This window comes from Drosophila miranda, chromosome 2 (assembly GCF_003369915.1).
Source record: "Drosophila miranda strain MSH22 chromosome 2, D.miranda_PacBio2.1, whole genome shotgun sequence".
NCBI classification, from domain to species: Eukaryota; Metazoa; Arthropoda; class Insecta; order Diptera; family Drosophilidae; genus Drosophila; species Drosophila miranda.
Window position 1 is genome coordinate 22,520,439 of NC_046675.1, and position 17,401 is coordinate 22,537,839.

Below are 17,401 nucleotides of genomic sequence, written 5' to 3' on the forward strand. Positions count from 1 at the left end.
GCACATGTGATGTAGCCCCCGAAAACGAGTAAAAACGACGCCATCTGCCTTGGCCTCCTGCTCCGCTCCACTGGCTCTCCCTGGCCGTGGCGGTCCGCCTTTTGTCAGCCTATTTAATAATTGTGCATTCAGAAAACGTGTGGTGTGTGCCGATGATGGGCCTCTTTATGGCACAGCAATCCCCGCCAAATCTCTATAATTTTCAATGAATTAATTTATTTCATTTTCCCTGTCATGCATACAGTGTCGTTCATTAGAGCAACTCTCGCAAATTGGGCCAAAATCGATTGGTATTCAATTAAAAATGTCGTGCAAATAGAACCGGGGGAATATTTTCGTAATTAAAAAGTGTTCGACCAGGGGGCTCAAATGAAATACGCAGAATTTTCTCGGTTCAAATGGAAAACCAATTAAAGAAGTTTCCCCTGTGTGGAAATTCACGAAAATTGAAATGCAATCCGCGCCCCAATAAGTATGCTACGGAGGACAACGCAGAATTTCAAGGGAAATCGATGTGTAACGAGAGTTTCCTCTGGCAAAGGATTCCATGGAAATGTAATTATCGAATTGCATTCCCCCAAAGTCTTAACCCTAGAAAGCCTTCACCTGTGCTTCTGTCCTGCTGTACTGCTGCGCTCCCCTGCATTGGTTTGTGTTTCGGTTTCTGTTTTCTTTTTTTCCTGTTTCGTTTGTGCTATGCGCCAGGGCCAAAGTTGTTGGCGCTTTCAAGGACATTTACACTATTTGCACTGGCTCTCGTCTCTGTTGCTGAATGTGTGTGTGTCTGTGTGCCCTTGCCTTTGTCTAAAATTATGCCAAAAATAGAAGGCAAGAGCAGGCTATGGCTATGGCTAGGGCTAGGGCTAGGACTAGGGCCTAGGCTATACGAGTAGGCCATAAAAGAAACCCAAAAGCAAGGCACATTTCATCTGGTTTTCAGCTCTCAAATTGCTTGGCAAATAAGAAGCAGGACACAGCGCGAGGCAATGCATTTTTAACGCCACTTGACACAATTTACCCATGTCGCATGTCCTTTAAAAAGGAGAGGCAAAGTAAGCGGCAACTTTTGATTGCCTCGCACAAGGAATAACGCAAAACATGAAAAGTTTTCCTGGTCATCATTAAAACAAGGCTCGAAATATGGGCAAAATGGAAAACAAAACAAGGCTCCAAAAATTGGGGAAAGGAAAACAAAAGTTAAGCAACAAATATTTGCATACTCGTCGGCATGTTGGGGCCTGATTGAAATATGTTTTCTAAATGCAAATATCAGGAAAGGAAACAACTTAAATATTGGAATATGTTCTCCCATATGCAAATAGCACAAAATTGTGCCCCTCCTTTGTTAGGAAACTCTCTCGTGCCACCGCCTCAAAAATGATATAAATATTATAATGGAATCGACCTTAGACTTGTCTTTCTTTCTGTATTTTCCACCTGCCCAAAGAAGGACTTTCCTTCCACCCACAAAGACAGCGACAGAGAGACACTGCAAACATAATGAAATCTAAGCGCTGGCCTCAATATAAATAAATAAATGAGAGCCAACGGCAAAACACCTCCACCAAGAACTTTATCGACGCAACATTTGGCCTCCCCGACAAACAAAAAAAAAATACAAAATACATTTCCCAAGGATATACAAATATAAATAAGAGACGGAAGGAAAGTGAGGTAGAAGTGTCCAATTGAAACTCTGCCAAATCAAATGCAAAAATTCACAACAAACTAATTTCCATGAACCGAATATTTAAATACACTTTAGGGATCGGGAGAGAAAAGGAGAGCCCACAGTGTCACAGCTGCTGCCTTTTCGGCCATGCCCTCGCCCGAAAAGTGTATTTAAAACCACACAAATTTTTGGGGGCTACTTAAATTTAAAGGCGGTATTAAAATTTCATGCCCGGACAGGACGACACATAACCGTGGCTATAGCCGCATAGCCACCAGCCACCAGGCACCAGCCCCCGCGTGGGTGCTAACGACGCCTTGTTCGGTGGTTCGGTCGTTCGACCGTTCGCCATTTGACATTTTCCAGGCAAATTAACGGCCAGACTCAGACCCGAGCCGAAACCCGAAAGCAACAATTTGTGTGGTCAGCTTTCTCCCTCCCTCCCCAAAAAAAAAGAAAAAATAAATAAAACGAAAATACGGCAATTGCTGTTTTTGCAATTTCATTTCGTTTCCTCGGCTTTGGGCCTTAATTGCCAGCTGCGCCTTTCGGTGTCGGCTGTCCGCCGTGGATGGTGGGTGGTGGGACTGGGCCTCAAAAAACTATTTGTTTGGTTTATTTTTTCAGCTGTCGCAATTTAATTCAATTTATACTGTCCCTTTTAGACTAGTTTTTGTGTTTAAATCATGTCTGTGGATTTGGTTGTGTCTCTGGACTATGGTTTTGGCTCCCCCCGCCCCCTCTCTGACTGGGACTGTGGTTCTACCGCTGGACTGTGGTTCTGTCTCTCGGGCTCCACCTCTGACTGGACTGTGGTTTTGCCTGCTGACTAGACTCTGGACCTGGTTCTGCTTCGGCTTCTGTCTATGCTTCTTGTTTGGGCCACAAAATTAATATTTATTGCCTTGGGGGCTGGCGTTTTTTCCCCCATTTGTGCCATAAATATAAATACAAATATGTATGCAAATTAAATGTTTTGTCACGAATTTTTCAACACCTAATTGTTGGTTAGGGAATTGCACACACACACACACAGACGCGAGGAAACGTGTGCGGAAGTGGTTTCATTTGCTGATCTTTAGCTCACGCTATGGGGTATTTATGTGTATGGAAATCAGGTTGATTTGGTTGAGATTTCATTGGTATTTCCAGGAAATCGATGGGTTTAAATAACCAAGGGTTTTAAATAGGTTTAAGGGGGGGGCTTAGGAGATTAGTTTGTAAAAGAATTTATATATTTGAAAGCCTTTAAAGCAGAGCCTAGCTGTCCTGGCATTTGTCTACAGATTCCATACATTTAAGGAGCTATCAAAATGAGATTTTGAACGTAATCTTCTTATAGATTTACTTAGATGTGCTTCCCTTTTATCTTTAGTACTATTGTCCAGCATATTTTCAATATTTTACAGAATTGCCACAAATTTGTGGTTGTTTTTATTATTTAAAGCTTTGGGGTTTCACTTCTCGTGTTTCCGAGTTCTGCAACTAATCAAAGGCCATCAAAATGTCCAATCAACTTAACACCGTTTTTATGGATGCACTTTTCGATCCTAAAAACCGCTGGACGGTGTCCGTGCAACCGTTTGGCTTGGGCTAGCGGTGCCCCACTTCTGCCACATCAATTGGCGGTCAATTATGCCGCAGAAATCTAAAGTGTGCCAAAGGTTTTTGGCAAGCGGAGAGACTTTTATGGCCCTCACACGCAACCACCGCGGGAGAGGGGAAGCGAATGAATAAAATTTTATGCTCCTCGTAAAGTGACCCCAAGGCCTGGCCCTGGCCAAAAGGTGCTAATAATGCAGATGTTCGGACTCCCTCTCTCTCTCTCTCGTTCTCTCTGTCTCTGTTTCTCGATTCAAAAGTGAAATGAAATCAGGACACGGCAGTCAGCAGCATATGGAAATTCTGTGGGAAACATATGTTGGCAGCTTTTCCTTTTTATTCTACAAATAAAGATAAATGATACTGGAGGATGGCGGACGGAGGATGGAGGATAGAAAAGTGCACGCACGGAAGTCAACTAAAGCGAAAGCGCGTGGGCGGAACAGTCAGTAGTCGGCGGGCAAAAGTTGAGCCCCTTCATGATGATGATAATAATGTTCTGTTATGGTGTCCTGCCCGGGACATAGACGATGATAAAGTTACGTTAACAGCAAAGAAAAGCGCTGGCAAAACATAAATATTAACGCTCTGGGGGGCTAAGGGTGGTCCGGGTCGGACGGAAGTGACAGGCCAGTAAAAGTAATGCCAACAAATGATGCAAGAGACGGCAGCAGAGAGAGGGAGCTAGACGACCCGCTGGAGATGAGTAAACATCGACTAGAGGATACCTCTGTTAAAGGTCCTTAAGCTAAAAAATGGAAGAGAGCTTGAGCCTCGCAGGAGACTGCTTTAAAGCGAGATGATCGATCTTCTTTTAGTATCCGAGATGTGGGCACAAAGTAGAGGTCCTTCTGTAGATCCTCTTAGGAATGCTTCTCTGCTCTCCCCCATTACACGATCGTATGCCTGTTATACCCTTCTGTACTCCCATCAAAACCTCGGTATAAAAAGAGCACAGTGTATGTCCTGTTCCCCTCCTGTAAGGCGTAGTGGGTGCAGTGGTTGTCGTGTGCCAGCACGCACACACATAAAAATGTTTGTATCTCTGTGGCATTTCGCAGTAGGAATTCGCTACAAAATAGGAAATTACGTTTGGATCGTAAAAATGCGCAGCCCGTGTACTACGTGTTTTGTTTCTATTTTTTTGGCTTTTCCACGCTGTCATTGCGCCATGAAAAATGTTTTTTGCACCCCAAAAAAAGTAAGACAAACTTATATTAAAACTTTCTCCTTTGTTGAGTTCTTAAAACAAGTGTATGTACATATGTTCCTGGATGAAAAGATAAACTTATAAAGAGATGTATTTGTTTGAAAGGGGATCAAGAGAGCTTCTTTTCTGAGCCTGGAATCACTTTGAATTTAACCCCAAATGTGCCCATCCACAGGCTGTACAGACCTCCATTCCTATGTTATCTGCTTTTTATTTTGTAGACCATTAAGTTCCATATCTGTAATGTCTATCCAACTAGGCAGACAGTTCATAGGTCGTATACATCACACATCATTTTATGCCGCCCCCCCTGCCGCCCTCTTGAGTAATATTTAAAAATTAACATAAAACTCTACACGATCTATAAAATGCCAAAAAACAACAGAAAGTAGAAAGCATCAACGTTTGATAAGGATTGTTAGGGAGAGGTGAAGGTTGGCTGTTGGCTGTTGGGGATGGGGATGGTTGGGGGTTCTATTTGCATTGCGTTAATGGCAGCTCTGTTGCCAGTTTTAAAAGCCAGTCCCAATTGCTCATGTGTCTGGGACCCCTCCAGCGGCCCCTCCTTGTTCTGGGGGTTTGTGCCGATTTGGTCGACTGTAAAACACATAGCCCGAAGCCCTGCCTTTCAGAGCGGCCATTTTGTTTTGCGCTGTGGTTCATAAATTTTTGGTAGCTGTTGCTGCTCCTGTGACTCTCATCTGCAGCGGAAATTTATGGCAGGGCATTTCCAAGCTCTTGCCTAATCACAATGACGGGCCACCCAGGGGGGAGGCTGGAGCTGTACACCTTATGCAAAAGTGGTGGGTGGAACTGTTGGGGGGGCCATCTGTTTGGCAGTTCGACGCATACAAAATGCTTACAGGAGCACACATTTGTTGTGGAAACACCACGAGTTCGGAGAACATTACTGAAAATACAGGTGCCCAAATTAAATGAAAAATGTTCTCCAAATTTTGTTAAAGACTTAGTGAATACCAAAGCAAAGGAGCCCAAAAAATGTAGAATATATTCCAGAATTAATTCAACCATTCGGAACTTGTAGGTCTTTACTCTGGAAATGAAAATTGGCTCCTTAATATTTACTTTAAAAGAATTAATGTCACTCTAATAGATTTTGTCTTTGTTTGGGTTTTAGGAAGCAATTCTAAAATCTTTTAAGACTTATAGATTTTCTGTCCTTAGGGGGGTTTATTTTTTTCTTTATACCTTCCTTAAAGACCAAACCCGTTTAGTTTTGCTTTTCTTTGGTGAAATGCCATGGAACAAGCGACAGCCGGCAGCAAATGTGTTTATAGTTCGACGGAGAAAACACTGGTAATTCAATTTCAGTTTTTAGCTGCCACCGGCGCGGGTCCTTCGTCCTGCCGCTGTGGCGCCTCTGGCTCCTCCTCCTGCTGTCGTTGGATGGAATTCAATTTTCGGTTTGTGCGCTACTCGACGTTAACGTGAGCAATTAATACTGTCAACAACAGTGTCAGTCTTTCAGTCAGTCAGTCAGTCAACCGCTTCGTCAGTCTGTCAACCATGGCTTTTGAGCTTTGGGTTCTCTTCATTTTGGGGAATTTGCAATTTAAATGGCAAGCCTGACATTTCGACTTTTTCTATTTTTGGGGTTCCGTTCTCCCCTTTAATCGAATTTGCGGAACCCTTTTTCGGGGGCGGCGCCAAGAAACGTAACTTTTAATGAGCATTTCTTGTGATATTGTGATTGTAATCAAAACTTCCTTTTGCTACTTTTGATATGCTTGAAAATTATTTTTCGGTGATACGAAACTTTACTGCTAATGACATTATCCGCATTGTATGTTTGTCTTCCAACACTCGTTCCCAAGTTCTACGATAAGAGTAGCCTTTAAGTGAAATTCCCCCACACACACACACACACACATTCCCAGTGACGCCTGTACGTGACAGGGCCCCACATTTTACGAGCGCCCCAGACCCCCGACCCGAAAGAACCTGTTAAATTTTCATGCCCAGAAGCGTCCTTAAAAGGTTTCCCTGGCTCTTCCAAATGGCTGTCAAAAGTTGCTTTACAAATGAAAAAAATTAAAGTCTTCAGGTTCTAGTTTCGGCCGCCAAAACATTTTATGGTTAAAACAATTTTTGGCCCCGGAAGCGAACATTTAAGGTTCAACGAATAATTGCTGTTGGAGTGAAGAAGGGGCTTCATTATGTATAGAGAACATTTTGGGGAAGAAGTAAGGTGGAAATATAGTATGCTCCCACAGTTCAGATTACAAAAGTTGTATCCTTTTGGGTGGGAATACGTTAATAGTTTTAAAATAAAAGTTGTTACCTTTTCATTCATATTTTCACTAAAAAAAACCTTGAATATTGCTACCAAAAGCCGATAAAGTTCTCAGGTTAAGATCGAAGGTTTCTTCTTGGATAATGTGGGTCTTTGGGGTCGGAAAGAGTCTATTGTAAAAGTATATATATCTCGGTGTATGGAATTGTGTTTTTCATGGGTAAATGTCTGGGGAAACCATAGATCCCAAGTCCCTCAAAAGCTGTACTTCGATCTTCAATAGATGCTAGAAGGGACTACCCCCTTTTGTTGTCTCCCCTCTTCGATTGTTCCATTCAAACAGGTTTCACTGTAATTGGAAGAACCTGTACCCATTTATTAGCTAAACAATAAATACCTCCGCTCGCCATCCTTTGGCAGGCTTTGTTCCGCTCGCATTCCAAAGTCAAAAGCATTTCGTAATTAAATATTCTCTCTTTTGCATTAGAGTGAGAAATGGAGATCCGACCCGACCGCCGGCTGGCTGAATCATTCTGCCATATTGCATCTTTCATTAACTCTCGGGCTGGAGGTGCTTGAGAGGGTGTTTGGGGTTGGAGGCGGTGGTGAGCACAACTCATCAATCCATTCTTTCCAGCGATTCATTCATCTGTGAGTTGGCATTCTTCGGCAGGAGACTCACATCAGGACTACACGCTGCCAATCCCCACGTGTTTCCGTGGCTGTTGGACAGCCAACGAGCCATTGATTATCTCTTAGGGGGCAAGCATTAGGCTGGAGGTTGATTTCTGAGCTTTTGTGGGGGAGTATGCCATGTATCTGTATCTGTGTGTGTTTGTGTACCCGTTAATTGAAAATTGCAAACGGTTTTAGTCCCAAGACAGAGAGAGAGCGAGCGCGAACGAGCGTTTGCTTTGTAATTGAGTAATGAAATATGCCAAGTCATACGACACACACAAACACAACTAAATCAACACCAATACCAGCACAGTTTTGCCTGCATACCAATTAAGATAATACAGCAGAGGGGAAGGGGCAGAGTAAGGGGCGAAAGTGTGCTAAAGGTCAACACGTTGCTGCTCGATGGCGCAGTCCTTGGATGCTTCGTCGCGAGAGGGGTGTGCCGCCATTTGCCTTGGCTTACGCGGCGTATGAGCAATGCACCGCGACTACCCCTTGACCAGTCCCAGTCCCAGTCCCAGCCCAGTCCACCCTCCACAGAGCTGAGCAAACTACAGATTGCTGGATTATAGTGGAATATACATACACAGAATGGGGGATTTCTTGGAAGATTAAATTCTCTTTCAAAAAGGATAGAACGAACTACGGATTGCTGGATTTCTTGTTTACTTTGTACGATTTCCCATCCAATAAATATCTATATCCTCAATATGGTATTGGTGTTTGCGTGTACCATTTCCCATATTGAAACTATTTTGCTCGGCCAAAGACAAACAATAATTATCCCATCAAGCAGGCGTCTCGTGGGGGCGTGGTCCAATCAAACTAATGCCGCCTGCCATATGCTGCACGACTCGAGTATCGATCGGCAGTGCATCTGCTATCTGCCATGGAGACTTTTACTATCTAGAGCGCACACCATGACACCATGGCGTATACTTAATTAGCCCTATAATGAATGCAGCAAGAAAACTGATGAAGGACCTCCATACAGCGCCTGAAGGAGAGGAACTGTTGCTGGTGTTGCTGCTGCTTGGGTATGTGGCTGACAATTTGCCATAACCAAATGGTTGTTGGCGGTTGCGGGAGAGAGAGAGAGAAATGATGATGGAAAACTGGTGGGGAAAAGCGCTACACTTAATTGAATAAAATTTGCAATTTTTCCGCTGTTTGCATGATGCGGCGGCATCAGTTGGCATAAATTACGCATGGCCAGGCATCGTCCCACTCCTCCTTCCCAATGTCCTTGTCTACGATATGTGGCAGCCTTAGACTTTTATCTTGGTTGCCCTTTGCCTGCCTGCCTGCCTGCCTGCCACACTGGTGTACTGTTCTTCTGTGCCACAGGACACCATGGGACCACGGGACCACATCGGCTCGTGTGGCATTTTCCCGCATTTGGGTCAAGGTCAGGCCGCTGCTGTCTCGGGGGCACGATTTACCTTAACGTTTCAATTGGAAACAATTGTTTCACCTTCTGTTTGTGCGCCGCCCCTGCCTACTCCTGCGCCTCGGGCTCCTCCCTCGATTGAATTCCATTCGATTTGTATTGTTTATCAATGGTGCTGTCCTTGTTGTATCCTGCAAGAAGTACCATATTCTGCACCTCCTCCTCCACTCAGAAACGAGTTGATTTATGTTAAGAAATTGTTTTTCTTGGGCGGAGAGATTTATGGGCAGTGCCTCCTCGTTTGGCGTGACCTTTGCACTTTCATTTCATTTTCGCTTTCATGTTCGCGGCTCTGTTTCGCATTTGTAATATCATATCCTTCTGGCTTAATTAGAGAGGGTCAGGTCAGGACGGGACGGGACAGGACAGGTCGGACAGGAAGTATTTCCAGCCGGGCTCCCTTTTCCCAACACGAAACTGCCTAATTAATTCCCACTAACACACTGAAAATCACTGAACGATATACATCTTCATTAACATTGGAAACTTTTCACTCTTCTCTTCCTTTTTTTTTGCAGGTAATTATCCTGACGTTTTGCACAAAAGGCGATTCCATCTGCAGATGGAAATGTGTATAAAATGTAGGGGGAAAAGGCGCAAAACACGACGTACAAAGGCCGGCTTTTGCCCCAGGAAATTATTTAATCTAATTAGTTTATTAAGCCATGGTAAAGGGGCAAAAGCCCATTGAGGTAATACGTATAAAAACGAAGGAACGGAACTCATTAAACGGAAAGCCCCTTAAGTATACGAAAGACAGACCCTCAAGGATTCGTTCCACGACTTAAAAATATCGGAATCAGTAGACGTCTTTAATTCGATTTTTATTATAATATTTTTACTTTTAAGAAGTTTATTTACTTAATATTCGTTTTATTTCTGTTTAAAATCAGTTTTATTCGATTGCTTATTATTTCTGATATATTTAAACTTTATTTCAATTTATTTCCTTTTAATTTGTAAAGTTTTACTCTTTATTTTCTTGTATTTTGATTATTTTTAGTAGCCTTCCCAAATCCACATCCCTGGTTGATTCGTTTGTGACCGAAGCCACGTAAGTTTGTTGTTTGGTTTTCATTGTCACAGCTAAGAGTATAAGTATATTTCTAATTAAACCTAATTAGAAGTCATTATATGGGGACCCTATGCTATCAAACTATTAACCTTTTTGCAACTCACACAAAGAGTGGAAAAACTTTCTATGGCAGTCGTAAAATCATTAACACACAGAACAGCACAACTTTTGTGTGCAACACCCACTCGGGCTAACTAAGAGGCAAAACAAGAGGGGTGGGGGGGGGGGGGGCTTGGTGAGACCGCCAAAGGTTGCAAAAAGTTGGGGGCTAGAGACTAGCGTTCATAATCGCTAAAAGGAGGAAAGAAGTCAAATAAAAATTGCAATTTGGCGGCTGCTCTGGAACTTTAATTGCAGCAAAGTGGCCCTAACACACACACACACTCGTAAATGGAAATCCAGTGACACTTGAGGAGGACCCACCTCCGCAATGACTCCTTTTTTGTGGCATAATTACATGCGTGGGCGAAAATCGCCGTGGGAAATCCGGCTCTCAAGTTTAATGGCGCGCCCACGTGTTGAGTGGAGCAGAGCCCTTTCCCCTCCTTTGATATTCATTTCAAGTTAATTCATCTCAATCAGCTTAAATATCAGACTAAATAATTCATTTGCATTTTCTGGGGCGTGTTCTCCTGCTTTTTGCGTATAATTAATGCGCATAAAATTCCTTTGCCTGGCATTTGGCACCTTTTTCGGCTCGCTCCTGTTTTATTTGAGCGCTCCAGAGAGCCCTTTGGCCAGTACGGCGTACGGCCTTCAGGGCCTACTGTATACTCGTTCCATTCAGCGCTTGATTGAGTGCGAACGAGCCCTGAGACCGAAACCCCATGGCAACAATTGTCCCAAAAACTCAAAGCCCTGGGACGTTTATCATTTCAGGGATTGTCATTCCGACTGTCAGGAGAGTCCTGTTGGGGAAGTAGGGTCATCGCTGGCTATAAATAAATATTGTGCGTATATAACCCATGAGTTGGTCGCATGAAATGGTTGATCATTGGCAGGGCTCCCTTCTATTAATAGGATTTTCCAATCAGAACTCGCACACAATCATTGGTTCGTGCGTTTGATTGGTCCCATATCCCATATCCCATATCCCATATCCATGCCCCATTGTGTTTTTCCCTGGTTGAAAACCGCAAATCAAAGAAAAAAAGTGTTGGGTTTGTTTAACATGAAAGAGCCTTGGCATGTCCTTGAAAAAACTGTTAGTGGTAGAGAGAGAAGGAATGTAAAATGGGATCTTTGCTTGGGCTGAAATGTGGGAAAGCGAAATGTATTTTTAATTGAATTATTGCTATGGAAGCTCCTGGGAAATATCAATTTGCTCTTCAATTAGTCCTGGAATAATACTCCATCAATCACAGGGAAACTGAAGGCTGGACTTTAAACTGTTCCATTTGCTAGCCTTAGGAACTGTCCGACTCTTACAAGAACCACATGTGCCACAGAAGCTGTGTCTTCTATGGCCATTCGAAATGACAATACTCTTTGTTTTCCTTGGGAGGACACAGCCCGTGACGAGGCCACCGCAGGTGTGGGAAACGAAAGCGAAATGGCCTTTAAACGGAAACAGAAGCAGAGTCTACCTGTCGGTTTCACCTGTCATTCGCAGGCAGGGGCTCTTTCACTGTCCTTTCTGTTGATTTTATTTTCGGACTGCAAAGCAAAGTTTCAGCTCAATTAACCTTGTACATCTTCATTATACTTTTTGCAGGAGTTCTAGCATAGAGTGGAGACAGAGATTGATTTTGCTTAAATTATGCCAGAATTATCCCACAAGTAGACTAGAGATTTGGAGGCAAAGCCCCCGCAGACTATATCCTTTGGTATTCTTAATTTCTATATAGAAATTCCTACCCTCAAGTATTGCGCACAATTTTCTTTGATGATTATGTTTTTCTTTGGGTATAATTTTTGCCGCTTATCGTTGTCGTTCCTTCGAATGGGCATGGGGCTTAGATGATCGTTTCCTTTAATGTCGGTGGGTACACAGCCAGCCATTAGGCGGCAATCATATTAAGTGTTCTAAGAGGAGAGTTGGGTGGGTGGCTCTTAATTATCCCAGCAGGATTATGTCCAAAAAGGTGCCAGCTACTGTAAAGGGTCCACAAATGGAGTTGTTTAGCCAACTCTAGGGCTCTGCTCTGTAATTATCCCCCCTAAACAAGCTCAGTCTTAAGGTCAGATTTTATAATCAGCTTAAAGTTGGGCGTAAGCGGCTGTGCCACTGAATTATCAATCGGGTAAGCCGTGACCCTTGAACTGATTGGGCTTTATGCCAATCCCTCAATCTCAGCTTTCGGCCAGTGCGGTTCATCAATTCACGCTTTGAATAATTAATACCCGACATTTTGGCTTTGTTTTTGCTGCCACTTGGGCGCCGTTTGTCATGAATATTTGATACCCTGAGTACCCACATATATCCTCGCTTTAATTGAAACAACAAAAGCCAAATAAACAACACACAAAACAAATAACGAATCGAGGGGGTGTAATGTGTTGCAAAAATAGAAATCTGCTGCACAGAAAAAGTCGAATGGCATTTCATATCCTTTTTCTGTATGCGTGCCCAACCAACACACAGGGAAAGGTGGTGGCAGCATCTCCTTTCTTTTTCTGCTTTTTTCTGGGTGTCTCTAGAGGCATTGAATATTGCACTAGGTGCATGTAATATCCGTCCTTCCTAGAAAACACAGTCCTTCCCCTTCATCGATTAGGCTGTGTGTGGGTCGTTGTTTGAGCCCCAAGACTTAGAGGGCTATATCAGCAAAGGCATCTCAATGCGAGTACTGGCTCGTACAGTAAGGCAACGGTTAAGCCGGATTTTTTCTGATTTTATTTAGTGTTAAGTGCGCTGTCGGATAATTATAAAAAAGTCTAAGTTTATTCAATCACCGCCATTCTTTAGGCAGGGGTGTTCAAGTGCTGCTTTCAATCTATAGGATATATGTATACATGTATTTAAGGATTCCCCCTTTCAAAGGTATGTTTCCTTCCATCCTCCAAGTCACAGAAACTTTTTTTCAGACCTGTTTCCTTACAATTTTAATCAGTTACCTTAATCTATAAAGGCTTGAGTTCCTTGTCAAAGTACATACCTGAATGGTCTCTTGTTTATACATTATTTACCTGATTTACTTAGCTGTCGAATCAGTGTGGCACAGAATTATCTCTCCATTATATATCTCCAAAAGTTTTGGGTCTTCGCAGTCCCAATATTTTGCTCATATCGGCAGATGAACGAATCGAGTGTTCAGCGGTCTTTTCCCCTAGTATTCTGTAAATATTCTAAAGAACCCACCAAAAAATCACAACATTCCATGGCCTTAAAAAACAAAAGAATTTGAACATTTAAGCCATAAAAAAAAACTAACTGTTAAACAGAAACAATCTGATTTTAACGAATTTAACGAGACCATGTGTATGGGAGAGACGGGCCACCATTTTCCTACTGCATTTTGTCCGTTTTTAGTTGAGAAAGACAACTTTGATGTTTCTGCGGTTCTTGCGCTGGGGATGCGGTGGAAGATGAGCGTTAAAGGACCTGTAGTACTTCCATATATACATATGTGCAGATCTGTGCACTGACCAAATAATAATCGAAGGGAGCCCGGCACAGGGGGCAGTTTCTGTTGGCGCACTCGTAGTAGCAGCGGTGCAGGCAGCGCCGGCAGAAGGAATGCTTACATGGCGTCTGCACCCGGCAGCGCATCCTGCACAGGCAGACGGTACATCGATCCCTTTCTGCTGGCATCTTTCTTTTTAATTTTGAACGAAACTATTTTTTAACAGAAAATTACGATTATACAAAATTTTGTTTGCTTTATTTTGCGTTCGTATCCCAACGATCCTAGACTCTAGACTGAATGACAAGTGTTCGATGTGAGCACACTCTGAAGTATATTCAAAAGGCATCTCTGGCAGGATTTGGAGCAGAGACTCGAGCACAGTCGAGTGTGTCTCGTGGCCTATGGGCCTTCTGCTGTTTACCTGCTTGCCGGTAATTTGTCAAATGTGGATTTTTCTTGGCGCCTTGGCTGTTGCGCCACTCTCTCTCTCTCTCTCTCCCTCTGGCAGGGAGTGGGTTGTTTGAAGAGTTTTTGGCGAAAGTATCACTTTCAGAAGGTTCTAGCTTCCTTTGTACTCATGTATCTGCCCTCGTTGAGGGCCTGCCATTAGGGCTCTGCTCTGCTGATGAAAATGATGATGGTGGAAATTCTCTGTTACCGAAAACGGAAGCTCAGCAGGTGTTCCTTCTCTCTTTCTCTCTGGCCATCGCCAGGGTATCATTTATTTTGCGCCTTATACACGCATTTAGCTTTATTTCATTTTATTTTCCCCGCCTCGTCGCACGTCGCAAAAGCAAATGTAATAAATTTCCTATAAGCATTATCTTTAAACACAGGGCCATTGTGTAGGTCTTACGCAGGCGGGGATCAACCTGACAACGGAACGCACTGCTAACGCTGTTGCCATGCGGCTTAGTTATTGGCCCTTCAACATGAGGCAAGGGCATGGGCAGGAGTATGGCGTGTCACATTTCGATTGAGCCCCTTTGAAATGGGAGAAATCACAGCAGGGCTTCTCGGGGGCTCCCGAGGGGCACGGGAGTACCTTCCAATTAAATTCTTTCACTATTCAAATGTGCAAAAACTCACACTCCACTGAAGCCCAACAAAAACAAAGAGATAAAGAGAGGAAAAGGAGTAACAGCAACCAGCAACAGTTGACGCCATTCTCTAAGCTGACAATGCAATTTTCGCATCAGAGCATCCCCTCCTCCTCCCCCAAAAAAACAGAGGCGGAATGGGGGTGTCAAGCTTTGTCACTTGCAACCGAAACCAAACCCATTCCCTGTCTGTAGTGCTACTTTTACTGCCAGCCTTGCAACATTTTGCCATTCTCCATTCCCCATTGGCAGTTGCAGTTGCAATTTCAGTTGTCGTCGTGCCGCCCCCTGCCACAAAACTCTAGACCTCCGAAGCATTTGCTTCCTGCACAGGCTGCAATTTACATAAGTGCTATGTGTGTGTGGCATGTTGTTTTGTCATTCACTTTTCGTCCCTTTTTATGTGAAGGGTGTCATACCACGTTTCCCTCCCCCCCCACTACAATGTTTTGCCTTACAAAAGAATAGCGACAAAATATGTAAAGTCCCAGTAAATAGATTCAATAAAGGTAGAAATTTCACTGCGAAAAAGAAAGCAATTCTAAGAAAATGCAGCTGGAAATAAAAAAAAGAAATTCTAAGAAAAAGCCACGAAATGGGAAAAGCGAAATGGTAGTACAAGCAGCTTCTTTCGTCGGCTGGAAAGCGGATCAGAAAGTTTTATTTACTCAAATGTCTGTCAGAAGTTAACCAGCAGTTAAAAGAGCATGTCCTGGCACTGAGGCTTATCTGCCAGTTAAATTTAACAGGCTCAAATATAACTAGCAGTTAAAATTTAGAGTAAATTTCAACATTCACGGCATGTATGCGGCAGTTAAGGCTTTCTTCGCGTCATCCAATGGGGAAAACTCTCTGCCGGAACACTTTTAAAGCTGTCTTTAATCCTGGCAGCTATTAAACTCCACAAGCTCCCTCCCACTATAAAAGCTGGCTTGTGTCTATTAAATGGCAAAGTCCTGAGTCTCTGTTTACACCACAGCTAGCTGACAGACAGCTGCTAGCCTTGGATATCGATCTTATAAAACTGCATATATACATAGTTTCCATAATACATAAAGACCTTAAAGCTATTCCCCCAAAACGCCTGCCCTTTTTACAGGGGAAGCCCCTGCATCACATGGCAATTATCATTTGCATTTGCATTCATTATTTGGGTTTTTCAATGGATGGAAAAAAACCAATCTGAATAAAGAAATGTAGCAATAATTAATATTTTTGTTGTTTTTGCTGGTGTAAACGAAACCCTTTGGATTTATGATGGAGATGTCTGGAGGATTGAGGCCACTCTCTGCAGGGGAAAAACTCAATTTGTTTTTACACATTTTCTTGGTCTCGACCTCCGACCTCCGGGTATTGGTCTGGCATTGCGGGCTGTCGTATTTCTTGTTCTCTACGAGTTGCGTTTGCCGCAGCATTTGCCCCCAAACTTTTATAATTAAAACTTTTCACTCTCTGGCACAAACAAAAAATCACAAGAGAGAAAGAAAAAACCCGAACATGAAAGCAGAAAAGTCAATTTTTTTTTAGAGAAAACATGCGTGGAAAATTATGAACTTGGATGGAAATTTATGATTTTTATTGGGAAAGTTATAGACATACGAAAGAAGGAAAAGTAATTCGTATAATTCCAGAGAGCTCGGTCTTTAAGAAGCAGACTACCAGCCCCCCATCCCATCAATGGAACCACTTATCGGGCTGCTCTGCCACTAAGTTATGCACGGCCCCAAATGGGTATCCATGGACCCATAAATAAAACCGGAAAAACCGGGAAAACTGTTGCCGCCTGACAGGCCAAACAAAATTGCGTAAAAGCCTGCGCTCCTTGGCTCCCCAACAGTCCGAGACGAAGGCATAAATCACTAAAAGAGCAGGAAGGGGAAGCGACTAGCTTGGAGCTTGGAGGCTGGCCAATTGGCGACTAGCTAATGCTAATGATAAGCTCCATGTATAGCGATAGTCAATTGACAAACGATATGCACTGAGAAAAACTCTTAAATATTGCAACAATATTTGATTCTCTCTCCTTGGGGCATGGACTTCAGGCTTAAGACTTTAAAAATGCAGAAACTCCATTCTGCTTGTCCATTTTCCATGCAGTGTATATACATGGCAACGTCCTCCTCTCATTGCGCATCGCGTTGGCTTCCTAATTGGAGCGTGTGCCCACATGGCGTATGCTTGATATGGCCAGACATACTGTTTGCTGCTTTAATCTCTTGACCCCAATTCGCTTCAATTTGATTTTCCACCACAATTAAGTGCAGTCCTCTGAAATTTAATGGTTTTTTTTTTTTTTTTTGCTAGAATTTAATTCGATTTGCGCAGCCATTTTTTCGTTCCGCTCCTTGACGCATGAGTGAGCACTTGTCACGCGGCATGTGCCCCGCACGGAGAGTGCCTGGACTCCTGTGGCCTTGCCTTGTCATATAATGAAGCATAATGCATATACTATAGATACACACAGATATTCGTATCGATGAAGCGGCATTACGGCCGGAGTGCCATCACAAAGAGCCATAAGAGGACGAAGTCCTTTGCTTGTCATTGTGTGAATTTTATTTCATTTCCTTTTTTCTGTATGCGTGTTGTGCATCATCATCATCTCCTGCCCCATGCCCAACCAGTACATGGAGAGCGATGGTGGCGGCATGTCCTTTCTTTTCCTCCTTTTCTGCTAGATGCCACCACAGGGACCACAGAGCATTCAGTATTGCACTATGTGCATGGAATAACCGAGCACATGACCAAAGAGAAAAAATAAATAGAATCCCCCTCATCGATTGGCTTG

General features: G+C 43.2%; 2 protein-coding genes across 23 annotated transcripts in view; one reads left to right on the forward strand and one right to left on the reverse strand.

The window, feature by feature from the left end:
- LOC108155554 (synapse-associated protein of 47 kDa) overlaps positions 1–17,401 on the forward strand; it is a 32,664-nt gene that overhangs the window by 3,570 nt on the left and 11,693 nt on the right. For 13 of the 22 annotated variants that reach the window (XR_004471876.1, XR_004471875.1, XR_004471877.1 and 10 more), the window contains exon 3: positions 9,873–9,923. The exons of 6 other annotated variants lie outside the window; for them this stretch is intronic. Coding sequence is in view for 12 of the 16 variants with exons in the window: in XM_017286433.2 (XP_017141922.1) it covers positions 9,873–9,923 (51 nt within the window). In the remaining 4 variants the exon portion in view is untranslated. The remainder of the gene's footprint in view (positions 1–9,872; positions 9,924–17,401) is intronic. 3 more of the 22 variants (XR_004471878.1, XM_033389016.1, XM_017286440.2) reach the window with 1 other exon arrangement.
- Positions 13,267–13,817, reverse strand: LOC117187099 (tripartite motif-containing protein 65). The gene is made up of 2 exons (XM_033389029.1): positions 13,534–13,817; positions 13,267–13,454 (listed from the first exon to the last, which is right to left on the reverse strand). Exons 1-2 carry the CDS (start codon positions 13,696–13,698, stop codon positions 13,413–13,415), a joined length of 207 nt encoding a protein of 68 aa, XP_033244920.1. The 5' UTR covers positions 13,699–13,817; the 3' UTR covers positions 13,267–13,412.